At 42.4% G+C, this 25,256-nt stretch overlaps 1 protein-coding gene across 1 annotated transcript in view; it reads right to left on the reverse strand.

The window, feature by feature from the left end:
• agbl4 (AGBL carboxypeptidase 4) overlaps positions 1-25,256 on the reverse strand; it is a 280,634-nt gene that overhangs the window by 17,495 nt on the left and 237,883 nt on the right. Inside the window, exons 7-9 of the mRNA XM_084355474.1 lie at positions 15,645-15,737; positions 13,113-13,227; positions 11,153-11,264 (exon numbers count right to left, since the gene is read on the reverse strand). Of these exons, the coding sequence (XP_084211600.1) occupies positions 11,153-11,264; positions 13,113-13,227; positions 15,645-15,737 (320 nt within the window). The remainder of the gene's footprint in view (positions 1-11,152; positions 11,265-13,112; positions 13,228-15,644; positions 15,738-25,256) is intronic.

Here is a 25,256-nt window from a genome sequence, read left to right on the forward strand (position 1 = left end):
GATCGAAAGTGGCAGACTGAGTATAACAGAGAGGTTAACTGGAAGTGACATGCTTACAGTAGAGCTATTTAAATCTAAATTTAACACGTTTTTTTTTTTTTTTCACATTTTTTATCACTCAGAGTTGGATACATTACACCTATATGTGACTGCTGAGCATTTCACAACCTTTGGCATTAAAATACAGTTCCAATAGTCTCTTCTAGGAGATTTTAGCTGCAGGGATACGCAGTGGCTTTCGCAGATGTTTGAGGTTTGAGGTGAGGGCTCAGGGAAAGTGCTTCCACACCAAACTCAGATAATACAGCTCAATGATTAGTCAATTAAAGATTAGTCGATTGACAGAAAAGTCATCTACAGCTATTCTTTGATATAGCATTAGGTGTTCACTTTGTTGGAACTAAGGTGCTTAGCCTAAACCATGAACAGTGAGTATCCATCCAATCTATTTTCTGGATTTTGTTTTAAACTACAGACAGTACTGCCTCAACACAGCTGGGTTTCTAAGCTGATCATTGTAGTGACGCTGCATCAAACTATCATTACATCATCTTCAGTGTGACACAAATACAGCAACAATGGAGAATATCGAATGGATGTTTTTTTTAGACTGATTGCAGCAAGACAAAAGACTGTTGGACTGCATTAGCTCACAGACAACAAGACGACTGGCTGCTCCATGTTGCATGAGTGATCTGACCAATCAGTGGTCTGAGGTGTTTTCACTCCATGTTTAAGTAGCTGCTCGCTTGGAACCCCAACGTTTGACAACAGAAAACAGTACAAGAGCGAATTGAGTGGAATAAGGTCGAAATGTTTGGTACATACAGCAGGGGTGTCCACATACTTTTGGAAATACAGTGTATCATGTCAGTAAAACAGAGTCCCAGTCCACAAATGGGGTAAACACATTCGTAAGCAAACCACCTGTCCAAAACCACCTGTGGATCTTCATGATGTGAAAGGAAAGTAGACCATCTGGAGGAAATGCGCTCAAAAAAATATGAAGAACTGAAGCCACATCCTGTTTGTAGTGGGTGAAAACACAAACCAAATCCAGTCCAATTCCGTCCGTCCCTGTCCTGATTCAAACTCAGAGGATTTCTCCTTCACAGCTTCATGTGAAGGACGGTAGAGGAGGAGCAGTAGCTGTAGTAGCAGCCATGGAGCCCACACAATGTCATGTCCAGGCTTACTACAATACTCAGTTAATGCCCTGTCAATCAAACTGAGACGCTTCTGAAGGCCCCACCACTGTGATTGATGCTTCAATTAACAACCCGCTCTGACCTCCAGAATTGTTCATTTGAAATTGTAATTAAGCAATTAGGGGCAATTAAGAAACAGACACTGCCGAATGAAAGTCAGAAGACAATTTGAGAGAGTGAGAGAGAGAAACAGAGGGGGAGAGCGAGCTGTCCAAATTAAACCTCTCAGAGAGAAACAAAGCCCCATCTCGCCGCAGAAGCTCCAGGGAACTCTCAACTTGTGGTGAACTTGCAGCGGCCGCAAACAGTTTAGTGTAAAACCTAGAAGGTCAAACGAATGAATTTTGTCAGACAAGTACTTATCTCCTGCATATTAATTAGAGCGGGGTGCGCGGGGTGCTGTGAGGGGCCGTAAATGCTGGGCTTATCTTTACACGGGAAGGAAAAAGAGCTGATTGAAGCAGGATTACAAGCTCCTGAATAAAGCTCATGGCATCAGCAGTATACCTTTTGAGGAGAAGGGAAACTGCTGCTTGTTCAAGAGAAGAAAGTTGAACTTACTCGCCATGCAATGCATATTACTCAACATTTAAATATCACCTATTATACCTGTGGGAAGACTGCCAGACTGCAAGAAACAGACAAAACCAGACTTCTTAGACTCTTTATAGACTGAAGATTTTGTCTGTCATTAGCAGATTTGATCAGCTGTAGTTAGCTAACTTTAGCTTGATGAGTTGTATGTTTTTTTTTATGAGAACCCTGTTAATGATTCATGTAGAATACATGGAAATAAAGAAACAGCATGTTCTTGTGATGTAGTGTTGAGCTAATTCTCCTTACATAAGATGATCTGTATGATATGAAAGACCATACTTCAGAGAGTGGGTTAACCTCTCATTTTCTTTATCGACATGCTGTTCCTTTCCTCAACAATGTGTAGGAAAGGCTCCTGTTCGCGCTGCTGTTCATGGTGTAAGTTCAGTCTCATCAGCGGAAATCAGTTGGACCTGCCTCTTCTGATCACAATATTATCAGCCCTGTCAATCATGTGGGGGGGAAAATCAGTGGAAGTGTGTTCTTTCATTTTCCGAAGGTGTCTTCATATGACGTAGATATGTCGGGTGTTAGGGGCGGCTGTAGCTCAGTGGGTAGAGCAGGTGACCAGCAGCCACAAGGTTGCTGGTTCGAACCCCGGCTCCCCTGGGCGGAACTGAGCTACGTGCCGAAGCATCCTTGAGCAAGATGCTGAACCCCTAAACTGCTCCTGATGTGCAGTTGGCACCTTGCAAGCTGCAAGACAGCCTCTGCCATCAGAGGGCCCTGGATGAACTGGCGTCTCATCCAGGGGTGTACCCTGGCCTTCGCCCGGTGAGAGCTGGATTTGGCCCCAGTAGCCCCGCAACCCCCCGAAAGGGGGGATAAAAGCGGCAACACCCCGTGACCCCAATAGGGAAATAGCGGAAAGAAAATGAGATGAGATGAGATGAGATGTCGGGTGTTAATGTGTTTCTCCCATAGACTTCAACACAACCTGCAGCACAGTCTGACATTATGACCTCTTACGTCCTTCTTTTTTAGGTTATTTGGTTGTGACTCATATGTGAACTTACTGATCAGTAACTAAAGTTACTAAACTGTCTACACATACATATCTGAATAGTGAGCTGTGTACACATTGTAAATATTTTAGCAAATTGACTCAAATATATGAATTAACGTCTGAACTGAACTATTGATAGAGGAATTTGAGGGAAAGGTCATTTCAAAGTGAGGCAGCTGCCAAGTTAGACTAATGCTGGAGCCACCTAGGCGTTAACTTAATACTGACTCAAACTTTCTCACACAAAAAGTTTTGAAAGAAAAATCATCATATCACCTGAACGCTGTAAACTCTATCCAACGTTTCATTAGTTAGAGAAGCCAATTCATGTCACGGGGGCACATGGCCAGTGACCCTCTAATGATGTAGCAATGACAGAACATGGCAGATGGCATGACCTGCTTCATGGACGAGAGTAAATGACACAAAACCCTTCCTCCGTCTGTCTGCGTCTCTCTCTCTCCCTCTCTCTCCTTTTCTCCCCCCTCCCTCCCCCTGTCTGTACTCTGCTCTCAAATTGATGACGGTATTTGTCTGTTTATGAACACAGAGGTGACTTGTAATCAGCCTGAACGGGCGCAGGCAGCCCTCTGCTTCGGCCCTGTTAGTGCCACATAAGCTGCCACATCTGTCGGGAGGGCCTGCCAGGAGAACGGGGGAAGGAGGGTGATAGGTACAGACAAGGCGAGGTGATAAGAAAAGACAGCAAATGGGATGAAGAGGGGAGGTATTGAAAAAATAATCTGAGCTATTATGTTAAAATTAAGATAAAGTAAAAAGCCTGTGAACTAAGTTTAGGGGGGGGGACATAAAATTGCCAGAGTGCGTGAGCTTCATCTTCCTGTGAAAAGTCGACAATTCAGCTTCAAACTGAGGGAGAATAAAGAGAGGGATGATGGAGGGATTGGAACGACGCAGGGATGATTGGGTAAAATTGGCTGTAAATCTCAGAAATGGATCAGAAATGGTTGGCTGACACCAGAGGACAACACGCGTAGAGAGAGGGGAGGGAAGACTGGGAGGGAAAAAGACACAAACACACACAAGAAACACACGACTTCCTCGTTTTCAAACGTATGGCAGATCTGACCGTTGAACAAAGAAAGAGAGACGGAAACAGAGAGAGACTGCAGCGTGGGACTGCAGTGCTTTAGGAGTCACAGAATGAGGGCATTAGGGAGGATTTCAAGGTGCGAAATTCATCTAGGTGCTGTGACAGGACCTAATATATTTGTTTCAGATTGAAAATTAATTTTCTAATATTAAAAAGGTCAAAAAGAAGCCAAGGCAACAATGACCTCTTTGTCATCCTTAACAAATTATCCAAAATGGCAGTGTCAAATTGGTGGGGATATGTCGGCCAGTGATGAATGCTTCTGGTAATCAGCCAATCAAAAAGAATTCTTCTTCTGCTTTTGATAAATGAGCTGGAAAAGCAACGCTTTAGGAAGGAGATGGGTCCATTTGTTTCTTTGGTCTCTTTTCCTTTTTTTCCGCCTCACTCTCCATTTCTTTCTTTTCAAAACAAACAACAGGGTAGCTTGGGAACAGATTATAGCTCCTTGCATCACTGCCTCTTTCAGCCATTTTCCCTGCTGACCAATGTTCAGCTGCAGATGGTAAATGATGGAATTTTATGAAACAGCTTGAGCAAGGTTGCCTTCAGATGGATGGTGAGGACTTTTAGAGCCAGCTTATAGTGAATACTCAGTTGTCATTCACACAATGGATGTACTTGATCATACCTCTATTCTACATTTGACATTATGTTTATAATGTGAATAATACGCACATGATCCCTTTAAAGCGGCATTAAGCTATCTGGACCACTGGCAGCAGAGAAACAAACTCAGAGAATGGATTTGGATAATGATCAGTACATTAACTGCTCTATGGATGACATGGTCATTAATTATATTCCCTAATAATTGTCTATATAATAATTTGAAGTGAAGTTTTTAAATGTTGCAAAAAGAAAATGTGAATGTGAATTAGGTGAGTTTCAAACAAGTGGTTTGTGTGAATTAACTAGGCTACACAAAGGTAATAAACAGGGAAGAAATATGTTATCAAAACAAAACTAGTCTTTTGTGAACCACCAATAAATCTCAAAGAAGAAGGAGAAGATTCAAAACCCCTCTCCTGAGCCATCTGCAAGAAAAAAATGGAGCTCTTCAGTATTTTTCTTTTTCAATTGGGCATTGGGCAATTGTAATTATTCCTACATGTCAGCTAGTAATGGTATCAAAATCAAGGAGGACGCCAACAGCAGAAACAAATGAACAGCTACTTCTCTAACCCCCAGACAGGAAGTCTGGCACAGGAACAGCATTAAGCAGCCGATCGATTTCCAAAATAAAACAACCTGTTCACACTAGGGATCTACAGCACAACACAAACTCGTAATTACTAACAATAAACACACTTAAAAAGGACAAAGAAAGAATCCAGTCAACTATGTAGCCCACTCACCCATGGTAGAAGAACAAAAATCTAGGAAAATGGCAAAATAAACACAATCTGAGCATGTCAACAATATAAGGCAAGCGTAGGGCACATAGATGTGTCTGGTGGGATCAAGGAGTAAGATCCAGCAGATCTTCTAATCAGTCATGTAAGCTTATTTGATGTCTCCGTCTCCCATTAAGCACATGAACTCTTTTTTTAAATGAAAAAGAAGAAAAAAGGAGCAAAGATCACCAAAAACGTTTACCTCAACACTGCGCATAGCAAGGAAACTGCATAGTAGGAATCACAGCTTCTGTCCTATTATATGACCAGTAAAGTCAGTAAGACACGGGCATCCCTGTGGCGTCCTCTTTCTTGACGTATTGTTCCAAGAGCTGGCCCACTAACTCCTGAAACACCAGGGTCTCTTAGGTTGCTTAAAGAATGAAGCCGGTATAACACGTGTTTTATGTTATTATAAACAATGCTCCCCCTACAGCCTGATAACGCTTCAAGTGCCTCTTGCCATAACTCCACTGTACAAATACAAATACACCAAATGCGATCTTTAAGAATTACGACTCGTTCCATCATCTACACCATGTGTAGTTTTCACCACATCTCAGCTCGTCAAAGAGGTTTAAGCGGAGCTGGTGCCTGAACATGATGTCTTACTACAAGTGTCCAGTGCTTGATCACTACAACCATTGGACACTTTTTCGTTATTTTTCGTTCGGTCAGCAGCTTGTGAGAGCTCAAGTCCTGGTTTTATATTGGGAGGCTGGTGAGAGTTGTTGGAAAGGTATCGGGAGGGTGTTGATTCTCAGTGGGATCGGCAGCAGTGACAGAAACCCACAGAAGTGGGTACTGTATATGCAGTTATATGTTAATTTAAAATAATAATCACCTAAAAAGACATTACAGGAGTACATGATGCATTTGTTTCCGATGAATGCATGTTCAGTGTCTTCCTCTTCCGCCCCACAATCCAACTGTAGGCTTGGTATCACTTCCGCTGAATGAGGAATATTTATTTATTATAAAGCCTTTGTGCCAAACGGAAACTGTGCATACTTTGTATTCATACATTATCGTAATAACAGTTCCAAGCGAGCTGGCTGATGGGACTTTAAGTTACTGATTTTAAAACATCATGTGTTGTTGTTCAGGACAGACAGAGTTTGCATAAACACGAGTGAATGCAAATGTTCGCAGCGGTGTTGAATTTCTATACAAATATCTGTCAAATAAAAGTTTGCGGCCATCAATACCAATGTAGCGTAGATTGCTCCCGCTACAAGCTTTGATTTAAATAACACTTGTCTGGGAAGTTATTGCCCTGAACAGAACAAGGAAGCTATTTTCTCAGCAGAAAGAGAGCGCTGCTGAATTCACAATGATGGAGAATCACTTTGGAGTGACAAGGGTGTCTGTCACAAGAATGGTTGATTGGGTTTGAAACTGAATGGGCTTCTTTGTGCAACAGAGGGCAATGTGACTTTGAATTATGAAGCCTTACGCAGAGAACTGTGGGTATCTAAAGTACAGTAGTAAATAAGTCATAGGCCCCAAAGCAAATTTGCACTGCACCTTGAATTGAATTAGCGCTCACAACTGATGCCCTCACAACAGAATGACAGTTCAGTCAGACATCGCACGTTTGAAATGTTTATTGGAGCAGCTAAACATAGTTAGAGTTTGGCGCCAAGGCTCCGACCTCATCACTCCCCGCAGGTATGTTTACATAGAGATGTTGGGGAGCGATGAGCATAACATCCTAAAACAGTAAGTAGTTGGTAATTATGAGTAATATATTCTAAATGTCTTTAATTAGCACAATAATTACCTAAAAATTACTTAAACATGATTTAATACTAATATTCTGCTAATTTCTAACCATTTGTTAACTTCTTGTTGGAAAAGAGCAGAAAGTATTCAAGTGTTAAATAAATTTTGAGGTAATTATTGTGCTAATTTGGGGGTAATTTCCATTTATGTTGCTTGGTAATTAACACCTACTTACCATGACATTTTCTGAACCTGTAAAATGAAATTTTGCAGACAGCAAAAATTGTGCTGATGAGATGCGAGGAAAATGAGAAGTCAACGGATGTATGAATAGCATAAATATTGTAATAGATCGGACTTCAATATAAATTTGGTCCACTTGGTGTGACGCGTTCAACTTTTCCTGCCTGACATGTGAGTACATTGGGTCTTTACAATAAGGTTGAATTTGATTCAGGGAAATACGCATCAAAATGAGATACCCTGCTGATATGTTGCCTGTAGGACTGTACAGCATGGTACAATGACCGCTACACATTTTATACTCTAAAGTGACGGTCATGGTTGAGAGTTTGGCTATTGAAAACACGTTTTTGTGTTATGATTCTTGAATTCAACAGGCATCATGTACTGTAACTTTAAACTGTAAGCACTGAAACATAATGAAAGTCTCGTGTCTACCAACTCGCTAAACTTAAAAGTTAAACCTGTGACTCCAAAAGTCAATGATGACCTCTGTGATGTCTTTTGAACGTTGGGGTTTGTTGTTATCGGGTTGATCCGTACCAGAGAAGGATTACAGCAATATGCTGTGAATGGAGAAACACTGAGAGAAAGTAAGCTAACTTTTACGAATTTAACTGTGCTTATCGGGAACAGTCCATTACAATTTAGTGTAGCCTACAGACACTATAAACATTTGCTTTATTTGTCCTATTATCGCATAGGCATGAAGACCGGCATTCCTAACACACTTTTGCAAAGTTAACAGCAAACAACAACAACATTAAAATGACAAACATTGCTGCTATTAAAGCTATATTAGCTAGCTTGTTGCCCCAAGCCACCAGACAACTACCTGTGTGAGTGACACACCACATCTCAGGAACATTTTAGACACATGAACATCATCTAGTACTGGCTAATGTCTTTCTCCAACCAATTACTATGAGGTTAATGTATCTGTGTTTGATTTAGCCGTTACAGAGAGGACTGTACTGACTCTTTGCACGATATGAGTTGGTCACATGTTGCTGATCGATCCTGGTACAGTTGCAGTGATTAATAGATTAATCGCCAACTATTTTGATAATTGATTAATCTGTTTGAGTGATAAAAAAGTCCAAAATAAATCTTAGCGTCTCACCTGTTTCCTCCATGGCTGCTGAGATGTTACGCTTTGTAAACACAGTGTGGTTTTGTCAGGAACGTTCCAAACTCTGAGGTCCTCTGAACTACACGCCCCTTACTTGCAGGCTCTAGTTTATAGGAACAGTTGTAGGGCACAGTTTGAAAAATTACCTTTAAATTGATAATGACCTTCCTTTCCAGCCTCCTCTCAGTCTCCTAGCTTTTAAACAAATGGCCACACTGAGTTAGCAGCTAGTGATTGGACCACATATGGTTGCTTATCCCAACTGCTCTGCTGTAGCTGCTGCCGATCTCCTGTTAATGGAGTCCTCCAGCGGAGCCCTCCAACCTTGGTAGCCTCATTAGACTCCATGCCCGCTGTGTGAGATGAGCATGAATGGAGGGCAGCAGCACAGGGCCTCCTGGCTTCAGAGTTGGCATTGAAACTGGCATCTGGGAGCCCCAGACATGAGTAGTGTGTCTGATGGGATTAACTGGCTGTGGCGAGAGAGAGACAGAAGAGGAGAGGTTGCCCAAGCCTCCAAATTAACTCTGCAAGACTGAAGGCAATCATCAGGGAGAAAGGGGGCTACAGGAGGACAAGTGCTGTTGGGATGGTTATCAACAGAGAAGGAGGGGGAATGGGAGGCATCTGACCAGCAGGAGTGGACTTAAGAAGCATGGCCCAGCACTGTGTTAACTAGGGACTTCATTTATGCAGACAGAGAACTTAAAGTCGCTGTGGTGGCAGGCAATGAAGTTCTTTTATCGGGCTATAGCAATATTTGTAAGTAAAAATCTGGCATTAATTCAATGTTTATGAGATTGAATAAATACAAAGTACTGGCAATGAAACTATATCAGTAGTCCCCAACCATTTCTTAATATGAAGCTACTTGTGAACTCTTCTCTAATGGTAATTTGTATAATTATTCAAGGCCTGAAGAGGTAAACTTATACAAAAACCCAAGAAAAGTAATTAAAATTTAGTTTTATTTATTTTCCTACACCAGGAATCATCTCATGACCCCTGGAAAAAAACACACTAACATCCACTGATATCTGGCTTTTGTTTTCAGTGGGAATGGGTACAATTGGTTTACCTCGCAGGGTAATGGCTATGAGAAGCCACTGGTGGTTAAAGGCATATTTAGGTGTGACAACCAGCGAGAGAAACAACTTGACAGCTTCCGAAGAGGTTAGCGTAGATTCTGCTAGCATCAGTTATATCGGAGCTTCTTCACTGAAAGAAGAGCAAAGAACGGCAAGGGAGGCTTTTTTCACTGGAAAGGATGTTTTCGAGTTTGATTAGCCGAACTTTGACTTATTTACTGGTTGTGCTCTTCCACTGTTGATCTTATTGGTGGAAGTTAGCCTGCTGGTGATAAGTAGATGGTTCATCCTGAATTAAATCTTCCAGCAGTCCTCAAACATTGTTCAGTCAGCATTAAGTTTGAAAAACAGACAGAAGTAAAAGATATTAATAATAAGCCACCGAAACATCGTCACACTGGCCTCCATATCAGCACCTGAAGGGTACTGCACATGTTAAACTCTCAACAGAGATGAGAAAGAAGCAAGATGTCTCACTCCTTAGCGACTGATGTGTCTAACTCAGAATGTGATTACTTAAAAAAGGTCTTCTAATGTCTGATGTGCTATAATCTGCTGCTTTCTACTGTTCGCTGTTATCCAGCATTGAACGTGACACACCAGAAAAAAAAAAACGGTAAGGCAAACTTGCCCGCTGACAAAGGGAAAGTTTTTAACTTTAAGCGCGTTTACCTGCCTGTAAAACCTTGCATAAAAGGCGTAAAAATTGTGTTGAATTCATCCTCAGACCTCTTAAAAGAGGCTCTCAACCCCAAGGTTTGGAACCACTCCTCTATATAGTAGTGTGAAAGTTTCAATTTAATTGTAAAATAACGCATCTGAGAGAGAATAAAACCAGCGCTGGCAGTGGAAACTCATGCATTTGAGAACACCTGTTTGTGCGCTGCTGAATTCTAGCTGTGTGATGAGGGGTTAGTATGTGTATGCGTCTGTCTGCTCAGGATGAGCATGTGTGTGTTTGTGTACGTGTGTGAATGACAGGCATGAGTGGATCACCCTGCCATCACAGAGTCTATCGATCAGTGTGTCAGCGCCGGGGGAAAAGGTTAATCTGCCCGATGCCAGCCCCGCGCCTCACCCCATCTCTGGCCTGCCCTGCATCCCGCCCCGGCCCGCTCCCTCTCTTATCAGGATTAGAGGAGTGTACAAAAGGGCAGAGTATTCCCAGGACACACACTGACCTTCAATAATCCCACCAACCTGCCGCTCTGCTTATAATTAACATCAGGAACAAAGAGAAAAATCCCCGACCTGCCTGTGTAGCATTCCTCTGACTGGGAGACTGGAGATGGAAAAAGTTAGAGCAGAGTTAGAGACTGAAAGCACTTGAGAGAGACTTGCTTCAGTAGTATGTTCTGAATGGCCAGGAGAGCCTAGCTGACATTCTAGATGTGCTGACTGGCCTATCCATGCTCCCCAGTGCACACACCCTAAACACTGATTGGAAGAACATGCTGAACCAAGCAGGGAGGCAGAAAACTGTACCTGGGACCAGAAGACATTACTGTGGAGAGGGAACGTAGAGCACAGTATGGAGGACACGTGCGCAAATTTGTGTGTGTGAGTATATGTGCGTACATTCGTGTGTGTGTTTGTGTGTGTGTGTGTGTGTGTGTGTGTGTGTGTGTACATGCTCGCTCACTGGGTCTTGGTTCATCTGCACTATGAGTTGTTTGACAGCGTGCAGCGTGGGATGGGCCCATGGAGAGGGATCCTGCCAGTGCCGATTCAGGTCGAAGCCCATCAGAGAACACCTGTACACACACACACACACACACACACGCACACACACACACACACACACACACACACACACACGTTTAATGGGAAATGATAGTTTACAAAATATATAACAAATGATTAAACGTACCCCCTGTGGAGTATTTGACCAGCCTTATGGAGCAATGTTTTTTCCCCCAAAATCAACTCAATAGACAGATGAATTATAGAGTCCCCAAAAGGTCATAGTGTGAATTTATTTTCTTTAATATTTCTGCACTCACAATGAGGCATATGTTCTCATGACACATTTACAAAGGAGTTAAATCGAAGGTGTTTGTAAGCAGATATTATGTGATCATTTTTTAGTTTTTGATCCTTTAATTTGGCCACAGGAAATACAAGACTTCTCCTGTTTTGGCAAGACAACAATGTGCACCATTCTTCATAAATATAAGGCCACCTTGCAACTTGACAGAGACACCACTGTGAGAGAATGGATGCACTTAAAGGAAGCAGGAAAACACTTGGCAGCGTCCTCTGGTCCAAATAGTAAATACAAGCAATCCTGTTGTTACTTCAACATCAGTGAGGTGGTTAAATTGTCTCTTACACTGCCTTGGAGCAATGCAGCGCAAGTACAGATCTTGTATCAGGAGAGACTCCAGTGAACTGCGAGCATGTGGATTTAAGTGCCGTGTGAGTCTTCAACAGAGTTGTACAGAGTCGCTACACAGAGTCTTGACTCTGCTGAAGTCATGGCGCATATGGCATAGAACCGCAGGTCCTTTAGTAAAGTTTATTGCCTTAATCTGTGTGCTCCAGTAAAAAATGAAGCACGTTAAATTTCTGTCTCTCAGCCCTGAAGCACATTCAACAGTCAAAGATGACAACAGAGACATTTAACCCAAAGCCAGCTGTTGACCTGTGGATGGAGTCAGCTAATCAGAAGCTAAACCAGGGACTGGGAGGTGATCTTCATCATTTACCATGCAGGAAGCTGAAGTGGAGGACAGTCAGGACATATAAAAACGCATCCTGAGTTGCCCTGTTTCTTGCCCTGTTTGTTGACACTTATTGACGCTTTTGTTAATGATACAGGAGCTACTGACTGAATGTAGAGCCACTGAGCAGCCAGTCATGAACAAAGCGCTCATCCCAGGTTAACTGACATTGATTATTTGCTCTGCATGTATCCATTTCAGTCAGCTCTGCATTGCATCCTGCCAGTATAGCTGTGTGGTATCTGTGTGTGAGAAAGATTGGGAAAAAGTGCATGCATGTGTATAAATGAGCATGTGTGGTTGGTGAGGTGAGGACTATCTCTACACGTCTGTCGATATGCTGCTCTGTGTGAAAGCAGGATACTGAAAATAGCCATTAAGCAGCCACCAACCACTGTCAACAATACTATAGAGATTGTCACTATCGGGGACAGCAAGTGAGATTCCCTGCAAATGTTTTCTGGAAGCAGCGATGAGGCACCGCCACTAGATGGCACTCACAAACACAATGGGAGCCGCCTGCTGATGCTTATCTCAGTGTGCATTAGTATTCCTGGGGCTGAGCCTATTAAGTAAAAGGCAATTATGAAGAAGGGAAAGAGAATAGACGAGAGGAGGATGCCCACAGAGCTGCAGCAATAGTGTTAAAGACAGAGAGGAGGAGAGGGTGGACGAGAGACTGGCAGAGAGAACAGCCCTACGGCCAAATACTGTCTTCTAACAAATGCACTGCTGTGAGCTATATGAATTCATTAAGCTCCCTTAAGGTGGAGTTAAAAGGGTATAATCCCACGTAGCAGGATATAAAACCGTGTAATGTGCTAATTCTATGTGAAGTGGAGATGCATTCAAATTAAGAACTCAAAGATCTTTGTGTACCTGTAGTTTCCCAAGTAGACTCCGTCGGGATTTAGCATGGGGACGATCTTGAAGATCACATGATCTCTTAGGATCTGAGCCACTGGATGCTGGCTCACCAGGAAGTCGATCACACCTATCAAACATTCACACACACACACACACACACACACATAGAGAAATAGACTTGAAAGAAAAACCAAAGACGGGCTGGCAGTTAATTGAGTTTTGAGAAACAAAAGGAGAAGGAAGGACAGCGAGGGGCATCGTCAGAATCAGGGGAGGAATAGGAGACGTCAAGCCTAAATCGATACAAATGGAATGGAGCTGACGGCGCTGGAAAAACAGACAGCACACGGCGGGCTGGAAGCCAAATCATCTGATTCGTGATGATGCGCACACACTGAAACCAACACACACACAGACTGATTATGTAGGTAGATGAGATAATTAGATTACACATCTAAGATAGATAGATAGATAGATAGATAGATAGATAGACAGACAGACAGACAGACAGATGGATGGATGGATGGATGGATGGATGGATCCCTTCCTCACAAGCATCCTCTCTACACCTCGTTAACGTTAATGGACTTTGCTCAGTCTTACTGAGTCAAACTAGTGGACAGGGACCACCACTAAAGGTAGGGCCGTGCCCTCCGTCCCTTTATCGCACCAGCCCTCCCCTCCTCAGACCTCCTACCTATAAACAAGGAAGTGGGACCCAGAAGGAGTGAACCTGCTCACTCACCTCAGTCTAAGCAGGAGGAAGGGAGCAAAGAGTCATTAAATCCTGCTAAAACTGTCTTTTAGGTTGCTGTACTGCACAAGGAGACAATTTCCCAAAGGTTCCCCAGTTTTCAAGCTGTTTTATTAGTTTTGAGGTAGCAGAGCTCGGAAGCGAAGACAATGCAACCCTATGATATCTCAGATCGTGTTTCCTGAGATATTATATAGAAATATAGTTTGTTGTATCTATTCCTGTAACATCCAGACATCTCAGGTTCAGAAGCAGAGCACATGGTTTCAGATTGGATTAACAGGAGAAATGTAATGAATGATATGTTTATGTAGCATGTTTTAAAAGAAGCTACCGAAAATTATTTGAAATGTAAAAGGGCTCTCCTGTTCAGTGTACTAAGTAAGGTGACTTCTCTTTGTAAACAGTTGTGTAATGTCACCTGTGGCTCTGGAGGGAGCTGACAAATTGGCCCTGAGGATGTCAGCAGGGTTATATCAGTTCAGGCTTTGAAACTTCACATTTATAACTGTAAGCTTGCATTAAAAACCGGATCACCGGAGTTTGAAAGGCGGGTGTATTTACAAGGGTAAAAGGGGAAATGTCGGATTAAGCATTTTTGGAGCTTGACCTATACTACAGACTAAATGTGAGGATATCTTGGCCTTTGCTCCCTTGTTCTGACGATGCATATATTCTACATATTAGGTCCCTTTAATCTGGAAAAAGAAATGTCAGTATCTTGGTTTTTGTCACTTGAGATGGTATAGAATAAAGAAAATGTTATATGTTGGCCTTTATCTCATGACATGAGAAAGAAAAGCATTTTGAGAAAGAATGACAAGACTCATTTCTTTCACATTATTTGAACAATACATTGTATACTGTAGGTAGCTTCACATTTTAGATTGCTCATCTGTTTATGTGAATCACATACTTACCTTTCATTTCTTTTGTGTAGGAACATGCGTAATGCTCTACGTGTGATACAGTAGGAATTTGTGATTCTTGTGAAAGTGAACATCAACTGCCATTGAAAGGAAAAATGGTATTTTTAAACCTATGTTTAAAAGTCTCGCTCAAGGAAGATGATGGCGGAAACATGAGTCAGAGTTGGAGAGAGGAGTTTGGGGTTTATCTAGAGAAACTGATTGACTGATTTTGACAATCTAGAGGAGGCAACAACTGGAACAATGCATCATGTGAGATTTCAGAGCGAGACTTGTCCTTGAACGAGACTTGTGTTTCTGGTAACTGAAGAATCTTTAACAAATGGTCTGACTCTGTAGGAATTGTTTCTGTAATGTTGCCAGACACTAAAATCCTCTGCCTCTCAGGAGCAAAAACAAGCACTTTTAGTGGAGGTAACAGTCACAGTTGCCCCAAAGGATTACACTGCAGGAAGGTCACGGCTGCCAGCTGAGGCAGTCTGCCGGACAGATTCAAAACTTTTGGTAGGCATGAATCATTTACACAAGAAAAAAATGCAAATAAAGTTTTAAAAATTCCTTTTTAAGTCATTTTCCTTCATTAAGTTAAATGGTCTGACCCATAAATGGATTTTGGTCTCTTTGGAATGTAAAAGTTTATAAATAGCAAAAAATACAAGTCATTCCCAAATTCATGAATTATATTGAGCAATAAACTAACAATTAACAACGTAAAAGAAAATGTAAACCTATTACACAACACATACGTATAATGCACTCTGACGTGTGTTGGTGTGCACCACCTAACAACATACAGTCCAGTGGTGCTGCATCTGAATCAAATCAATGAGAGAGGGCGCCGACCTCACATTAAAACTTTACCTTGACAGATAAAGGAGGCAGGAGACTCTCCAGGGTGAACACGAGCTGTAAGAAACACCAGCTTCTTCTCCCTCTCCGGACTCTGGTGTTGGTCTGAAGGAGGGAGAGAGAAAGGTGTTAACAAGTGTCAAAGGGAGAAAGAGGTGTTGGTATCAGTGTAGTTTTAGCAAACTTGTAGATCGCAATGACAAAACCTTCTATAGACTAAAATATTATTATCTTAAGTTACTGCCAGAGTCAAATATAAAAGTAACCTATCACAGTCCAGTCTGAGAGGCGGGGTCAAAACACACACTGACCTGGCCATCCGTTTTCAGCCAGAGACACATGAATCAAACATCAAACCAACACATGGCACAGAATATTCAACAGGAGAGGTGAATTATACATCTACAGAGGTCGGGATCGGCCAGCAACAGGTGTGACCTGATAGAGGTCTTCTTTGATTTAAGTTTTCAGTCGTGGCTGAAGACGTTTCTCTGTCTAGACACTTCTCTCCTCCCCTGCTCTAAGTCTGCCTTGGAGAGGGATGTTGAACAGATGAGTTGTACCTTGGAGACTTTTTTGAGCATTTTCAGTCACTTTTTTTTTTTTATTATTACATAAATAAGACTTGAACTATACATCCTGGAGATACTAATGATTAAATCTGAAACATATAATTACATGAGAATTGCGAGAATATGTTTATGTCTTATTTGATACCTGAGGAGTAAATTCAAGAAGTCAGGATCAAAAAGACAGAAAATGTTCGATTCTAAAACTCCTAATCTCCGGACGTAAGAGGTTATGTTTTTTATTACTGTAGATAATTTGAGGATCATTCCTCAAACGCTGCACAACAGACAAAAACAAAAACAGTTCCCATTCACAGAGGTCAAAATTTTGTTGTTTTCTTGGCCGGTGTTTCTCCTCTAATCTGCTGTTGCTAATGGATGAAAGTGATTGTGTGCCTCATCGGTATACACAAACTTAATATCTTATCGATTCTTCCAGTCGCTTGTGCTGAGCAGAGAAAATGCTAATTAGCAACAGGCTATGCACCTTTCCTTCTCCTTAATTCCAATTTAGCCTCAGAGCAGTGTGTGTCCGTGTGTGTGCGTGTGCACATGTGTGTCTGTGTGAGTGGTTAGGGGTCATAAACAAAAAAAAAAGTGTTGTTCCATTTAAGTACTCTGCCTCTGATTTTATTTCGCTTTTCTCTCCCTCTGCCCTTCACAGAGACAAATGGCTTTGCCATTCAGGAGTCTCCGTGGAGCGGGGCGGGCCGCTTGTTGTAAATGTGAGTGCTTGCGGTTTGGCTGGCCGCTGGGTGCTCGGTGGCTGTGAAATTCCATCACTTAGAAATTCTACTTTGGCCTCGACCCCAGGCCACCGCACAGGCTCTTGGTACAAGTACACAGCCATGAGACACACACACACTGTACAGTACTGTACAAAGCTGCAATCAGGACAGAAAAAAAGCAGGCAGACATACACACATTGCTTTTATCCCTACAGTAAAACCAAGAAGCCAGAAAGTTGTGAGCCAAACCAGAGGCGGCTGCCAAGGTCCCGACTGTTGGGGAATTCAACCATCGTGGCCATGCTACATTTAGTCTCAGTGCTAGTGTACCCTTGCTGCTTCATCAAAACAATCTCTTACAGCAGGCTCCTGGAGCTTACAATGGATCCACTGTTTATCCCACATAGTCGTGTGTGTGTGTGTGTGTGTGTGTGTGTGTGTGTGTGTGTGTGACTGTCTCCTCAGGGCTCTCACAAATGCTCCCAGAGTAGTTGTTGTGTTTATGTGTCTGTATCTCTGCATTTCTCTGTATCTGGCTGTGCCCAGCCAAGCGATGTAGCACAAAATTAAGTCTCTCTATTCCATAGGCACCCCGACACCCAGAGGCAACCTGGAGGAACCGAGTATCAAAGCAAGGCTGTATGTAAAGGGAAATCTAATTTTTGGCTTGGGTGTGGGTGACATATAAGATGAAGGTTAGGGTCAGGTTGTGGATGGTTATCAAGAGCACGGCGCTGCAGCAGCATCTTCTGACCTCAAGGTGTCAGTAGAGATCAGCAGGCAGGGAGAGGGAGACGGATAAAGTGAGGGAACCAGAGGCAGGAGCAAAAGAGAAAGAGAAGGTGAGGGATCCGATGGAAAGGTAGCCTTACAAAGCAACACAAATGACCTGTTTCCTGGAACTCTCTGTCTTTCTTGGCAGACAGTTTTAGGAGATTGTAAGAGGGAAGAACAACCCAGGACAGCAGTGTTTAAACAATCAGTGTCTTCCACGTGGAGTGCTGAGCTGAATGTCAAACCAACGTCACCGCCATTTCATTTATATGACAATTTAACATTTAAAAAGTCATCATTTACTTATCTTTGATTTTGAGGTGTGCTAAAATGTCCTCTTCTCAGTGTGTTATGATGATTTGGTTAGCATGATGCTGTATGTGTGTACATCAGGGCTGCAACTAATGATTATTTTAATTATTGATTTTTTTCGATTAATTATTTAGTGTATGAAATGGCCAAAGATCAGCACAATTTCCCAGAGCCCAAGGTGACATATTAAAATTGCTTGTCTAGTTACAAAAACAGATTTACCACAAAAAGAAAAGAGCGAATACACATTGGAGAGGGGGAACCTACAAATGTTTTATACTTTTGCTTAATGAGGACTTCAATGATTAGTTGTTGTTAACTTTTTGACCTATCAATCAATCAATCGACAAATGTTTTTTTTTCAAATGGCAAGAAAAAGGTGAACTTGTCCCCTCTGTGTAGATTTGGAAGAAGAAGTGACATTCTGGACAAATCGCGACAGCGTGAAGAACGTGCTCTGAAACCTATGTGGACATCCAGCAGTGTTAGGTGAACATTAAAAGGAATATGTGAAGGTCATCTCTTTAATGCATTACAAGAAGATTCAAATGTTTATAATCGTGCATGAAAACTTATAACAAGGCTTCCTTGGACGGCAGTAGTGCTCATACCTCTGCCAAGGCTCAACAGCTGCCTTGATTTCTTTAAAATCAAGATCCATACTTTACTCCCCAGTGAATGAAATTGTTGAAACATGCCTGGATCTGCACCAGAAGTAGATTTGGTCTATACTGGGCTGACACCCATTCTCCATCCAAGTTTCACGGAAATCCATTCAGTAGTTTTTGTGTAATTATGCTGACAAATCAACCAACCAACAAACAAAATTGGGTGAAAACACAACCTCCTTGCCAGAGGTGATTAAGCATTGTAAGTGCATTCAAGTAGCTTTTGCTCTGTGATTTTTTAAATAAAAATACATGCAATTTGGCCGAATGTGCTAAAAAACTTACATGCTATTTTTTTGTTGCAAAGTACTGCATCTAAAGGATTATACTTTGCTTTCACTCTCTTTCTCTGGCAACGCTACCTACTGCTGAGAGGCCATGTCTCCAGATAATGAATCTCTTTAACCTCATGTCATCACAGTCCACTGTGGGCCTGTCACGGCAGCTCAGAGAACACAAATAAATAAAATGTAGAAGAATTAGAAAAAGGAGAAAGAGAGCGAAAGAAAGTGAGAGAGGGCCACATTAAGAGGGTGGAGGCCGAGCAGAGGAGGGGGACGGACGTGACAATGAGTGAGTGAAAGCGGCAGAGGCAAAATTTATGCCCACACTTCGAAATCAAAGTGCTCCCTCAGCATATTTCTCACCTGCCAAAGTCACGCGCTGCACTGTACGGCACATTACTGCTCGTTCTCTCGCAGCTCGCCGAGAGGGTGGAGGGAAAAAAAATTAAAGGATGTCAAACTACGATCAGCTCTGATAAATATGTAAATTAGCGGAGAGAAGAAAAGTGCCTGTGAAAAACAACATAAATCTAATGGGTTCTGAAGGTCAGCTCCTGATTGTGCTGGTCAGCTCTTTCTGAGACAGCAGTCCTGGGAACTTTGGGTTCAATCTCATAAGTCGTGACATGATGTAATTAACTGAGACCGTCTTCATCATTCTTCTTCAGCAGGTACAAAGGAAGGCCTGTCAAGGCCTTCTCGGTGCATCATGGCATATATTTAAATACATTTACCCACTTAAATAGTAAATTTGATTCAGGGAGATGGAGGCAGGTTTTGATTACTTTTTTAATATCATCGTTGTCCAAACTTTGTGACATGTCGACTAAATGTTTTCTTATTGGAAACTAAATAGCATCGTAGGCTGAATATGGAACATCTAAACTCTTTGGTACACAATGAAGGGTAAGTAACCCTGCTCCATAGTGGTGCAATAAAAAAACATTGCACACTGGCCACAGCTTTATACCATATTATACCACAAGTCTCAAACCAAGGCCTCTCTATATCTCTGCCACCCCCACCCCCCACCCCCCCACCTCTCTCTGCTCTGTGGGTTTTACACTGTAATAAATTAGCCTCACTTTGGTGAGATGGCAACAAGACACGCTTGGCGCCCTGCTCAGTGCGTCATATCGAGGATGGGCGCGAGCTGTAAATTGTCACTGGCGTTGAATTTATACAGAGCCTTGGGACGAGATGCAGCACCGTGTACTGCCCAGCTGAGTGAGCCCCAACAAGCATCAAAGCTCTGCACCTCTTCACACCAGCCCCCCCCCAATCCACCCCCTCGCTCCACCCGCTGACACCACCCTCTGCCACCTCAAGGACAAACAGAGAGAGAGGAAGAAAGACAGAAGAAACAGAGAGAGGGATGGGGATGGGGATATGCGCTGAAGTGCAGAGGGCTCTAAAGTGATAAGAGTTTTATGATGCTGTTTTCTTCCTCAGGAATTGACCAGGTCCCTGACTTAAATCTGTGTGTGTGCATGTGTGTGTGTTTGCGTCTATAGGTGCCGATGAGCCTGTGGCGTGTCTCAGATTTATTCAGCTCATCTTTTTGCAGTGAGGCAGGGGCACCGCCAAGGCCTCCTCACACATTCATAAAGCATCCCCTGTCACTGAACACACCACACATTACACAGCTAAACCCATGAGAAGGGGGGTGAGTGAGAAAGGGAGACCGAGAGAGGAAAATTGAATCCCTGCGTAAACATCGCTAATTGTCATAAAATGGGGCCACGGTGTTTTCTTTGAACCGACGGAAACAGAAAGTTACAGAGGAGAGGATATTTACACAGACAGGTGGACGCACAGAGACACAGAGGATGATTGATGGAAAGACAGAGGACAGCGAGGGGGAGACAGAAAGACAAACAGTGAGACAGAGGTGAAGTGAGAACAAAGAGAGGCAGGAAATCAGCAGAACAACACATGAAACTTTACTGAGCTCCCTCAAAATCTTTTCTCTCTTCTTCAATGTTTTTCACCACAAACACCAATGTTGTTTTACATTTACAAAAATGTAATTTAAGAAGTCCCCCCACTCACGCAAAAAATGTATGTATTTGTAATTTTCACCTTTGATCGATACAGCTCACTGTTCATTTATTATTTCTGTAAACTGTGTTTCCCAACATGCAGGCGTAACTTCTATTTTAAAGCCCTCAGCTTATTGTAATAAAAATCTGTTGGGAGGAACAGTGAATACTACATTTCTGTCGGCCTAAAAGTGGCAACAAATAAATAAATACTAACACTTTATGATTACTTTCATGACAGCAACAGTTATTTGACTATTAACAAACAAAGAAATGCTTCATTAACCATTTATTAAGCAATTGCAAAGGTTTTTAAACATCAGTAGCATCTTTATAATAACCATCCAGATAATGTTTATAGATGAACTACACAGTATTTATTAACAAGGTGCATCAGTTGCAACTTTACAATAAACAATTATTATATGGATGGTTTATAAAGCATTCTATCGTTTGTTAACAGTGCAATAACTAGTAACTAGCAATGTCTAAACGGACATTTAGATGGACAAGAAAGAAGCAGATGCAAGTGAGACAAAGGTAAGAGAGGGGAGAGAGGAGATACAACATGATGCGGTTGAGGTGTCTGTTGCACTCAGTCATCTCTACCTCTGAAGCCTCCCTCTATATGTTCATCTCATCATCTACTCATCTCTATACTCCCTTGCCTCTCTGTACCCGCCTCCATCCTTCACTCCTTCACTTCCTCTCTGTCTCCTCGGCCATCATAGCCATCTAGGATGTGTACGCATCTGAAGAGAGCAATCAAAAGCAGAGATGTGGTGGTCAGGGATGTGTGTGTGTGTGTGTGTGTGAGAGAGAGAGAGAGAGAGAGAGAGAGAGGAGGCCAAGGGAGAGGATTACAATGGTCATGTCGAGACACTCCGATTGGCATCACATCCAGACAGAAAGGGGAGGAACAGACAGAAGGAGAGAAAAGGAGAAAGAAAATTGGGAGATTTATAGAGAGAGGGAAGTAAAGAGAAAAAGAGAGACAGAGAGAGGGAAAAAGGGACAGAGAGAAGGGCGGGAGCAGAGGAAACCCTTGAGATGACAGCATGTAAATACGCCAACGGCGGGCCTCTAAAGTGGAGATGAAGAGGCGGCAGGATAAAAAGCTCTGAGCGCTGTGTGATTATGGATCAATTTGCCGCAATCAAGCCCCCTTATGGCTGGTCCCTGTGAAATGGAGAGATTTCTGCTCCTCAAGGGCAGCCGTGATGACAGTGGAGGTCACAGACGACGGGAGTGACAGAGGGACAGAGGGGGACACAGACAGAGGGAGAGGAGCAACGAAGGGATGAGAAGAAGGGGAGACGATCTGTCCTAAACATCAGCATTCAAACCTGTGCTGAAGGGCTTTCTCATTATGTTAATGGTGAGAGGTGGTAGTGAGATGCAGGCCTTTGGCCATCATTTACCAGAGGAGCAGAGTGCTACCACTGTGAGCTCTGGTCCTTTTAGGGTCCCACTCCAGTCAAGTGGATAAACCGTGACAATAATGACCTAAATGATGACTACCCAATTATATAGAATATTAAATCCAGACATGATATTTAATTTAAGCAGCAGATTTATGTACTGCTGGCATAAACAAGGCTTAAAGAGTGTTTCACTGCCCAACTGACACATACTGACAGCTGTACATCACTGCAACAAGGTGAGGTGAGTAATCCACTGGAGGTCAGAAAAAAAATCCAGGGGGCGTTAAAGGGATAGTTTGAGTTTTTTGAAGTGCGGTAGAATCAAAGATCTTATCCACACTGTGTATGTATTACCTACAGTTGATGGCTGTCAGCACAACCCAGTCTGGACTCCAGACTCTGGAGTACCTGGACAGACGCTAAACAATGTACTGCTGCGCTTAAGGTCAGCAGCAAAACGTACTTTAGCTTAAAAAAAGGCCCATTTTCCAAGAAACAATAACAGTTTATATTTAGTATATTTTGAACCTGAACCTATTGGGCTGGGCCAGTTTCGGACAAAAATTTAGAAATGATCGGGTCGGATTCGGTCATGTCCACTGACAGCAGAAGTTCAGCCTGGCTATAACTCCAGTTCTGTAAGAATATGTATGTAACCATTGATATAAAATTAATTTTAAAAGAAATGCAGTTTCCACAGGAGCCCCCCTTTCACTCGAAAAGTTCTTCTTCTGTATGCTGTGGTTCATAAATCCTTAGTCTCGTCTCCACAGTGAGCAGCACTCCGTTGTTGCTGTTCATTTTGATTGTCTTTTTTTGGTTGTGTTTTCCAAAATAGGCAGACATTTTGACTCAAACAGCTGATGTGTGCAGTAATACGGCGTGCGTAATGCGTAGGAAATACAAAAGTTCTTTGGTTGAGAAAACATAGTGCCAAAGGAAAGGGCTGCCTGACGGCAAGGTAAAGCAGTGAAAATATTCTGAATTTAGGAACACTTAAACTGTAATTGATTTCTCTTGATCTCTCTTCTGACTCCGTCAATAGCAGTACATTGCTCGGTTTTTAAACTGAAACCCCTGCTGTTTCTCCAAACTGGGTGCATGCCAACCGCTATTTACTGTTGATAATACACTGACTATGGATAAGTAGTCTACTTCATACAAGCCCACTTACAAACCCAGACTGTCCCTTTAATCTGCTCTTTAATATCTAAGCAAAACACATTAGGTTGAAAAGCCTGAGGCATAGACAACAATGTACTGTAATACTGTATGCTACTTAAAGTGAACCATATGAAGACATAAATGTTTAATTACCTGCGGGACGCTTTGATGCCATCCAGTAAATCAAAGGTTGTGACAACCCAGGCTGAATGAGCCATTATGTTGTTGAGGGTTTTTCAGCGTTACCTTGTCAAAAACAGTCACTGGAGTTTTTTGAGAAAAATATAGTTGTTTAAAGGCCCACCATGTCTCCTCTGATTGGTCAGTCCACACATGCCTGACCCAAAACCACTAACAACAACAGAGCAGCTGTGCTATATCAACTTTTACGTGCTAAACTAGCCGGATAAATTATGCAAATGTATGACATGGTGACAGTGTGATGTCATGAAGTCGCAGAATTAAAGGAGGGACTACTGATGAGGTGTTTCAGGAGCAGTGTTTCCTGTGGGAGAGAGGAGCTTCTGTTGGTACGAACTTTATTTTTATTTTTTTTTAACTGTAAAGATCTTTCAAGCATAATAGGTCTCCTTTAACATACTGTATTTTAATACCCTCAATATATTTTTATCTAGAAAAATACATTTAATTTGTCTGAAATAAGCAACATTTAGAGCTACATTCATGCTCTCGAAAACAGAATGACACATCCATCTTGATATGACAATAAGACATGAGATCTAAAAATGTGGTTACAGGCCAGAGAAGGATGAGAAACCCAGCCTTATGACCACAGTCTATTGTGTGAACCTTTATTCTTTGTCTAGTCTTCAGGGCCAACTTCAAGCTTTTCTTCATGCCTTTCAGAGGCAGCCTGTATCTCTTACAGTCACACACTGTTTTATGGAGCCCTGTAAGTGCCGGGTACGAGTGATAGACAGTTGGCACAGAGGGCGAGACGGAGATTCACTGAGAGAGAGACAAAAAGGGAGCTCTGTCAAGTATCAAAAGCAATACGCCCTTTTAGCGATATGATACGGACGTCTGGCGCAAAGTCAGAGGCGGGGACTGCTTAGGGTTTTAAGGCATTGGTCACAGGCCTCTCTGAAAGCCTGACTTCTCCTCTCTTGCCTTCAGAAAATGATGACAGGAGGAGAGGAACATAAAAAGGAGGGATGGCTGGTCTGCGCACGGCATGATACAGAATCAGAGGCAGCCAGTAATAGCCTTTTTTGAAGAATGCGCCACTGAACTTTAAGGACCGTCTTGCTTGAAAGGACAAGTTACAAATAGGAAGAAAGGAGAGGGAGAAATGATTTCCCAGGGATATACCCCCTACTGCGCTGGCCTATCGCTGCACCACAGTGTAAGAGTGTGTTTGTGTGTGTATAGTACACGACTGTGTGTTTGGGGAATGCAACATCCTACACATGCACAAGCGGACATACAGTACTACACCTGCACTGGAGCACTACGTGGACAAAGAGGACACAGTTTAGTGTTAAATGTCATTTGGACCAGTGCTGCCTTTCAGACAGAAGCGGAGCAGTCAGACGTGCAGACAAAACTGACGTGCGGTTCTTTATTACTCCGTCTCTTCCTACCTATCAATAATTTCTGAGCCACAACAATACAGCCGGGCTGAGGTAAACAACCATA

Source organism: Pagrus pagrus (assembly GCF_965226575.1).
Source record: "Pagrus pagrus genome assembly, chromosome: 6".
NCBI lineage: Eukaryota > Metazoa > Chordata > Actinopteri > Spariformes > Sparidae > Pagrus > Pagrus pagrus.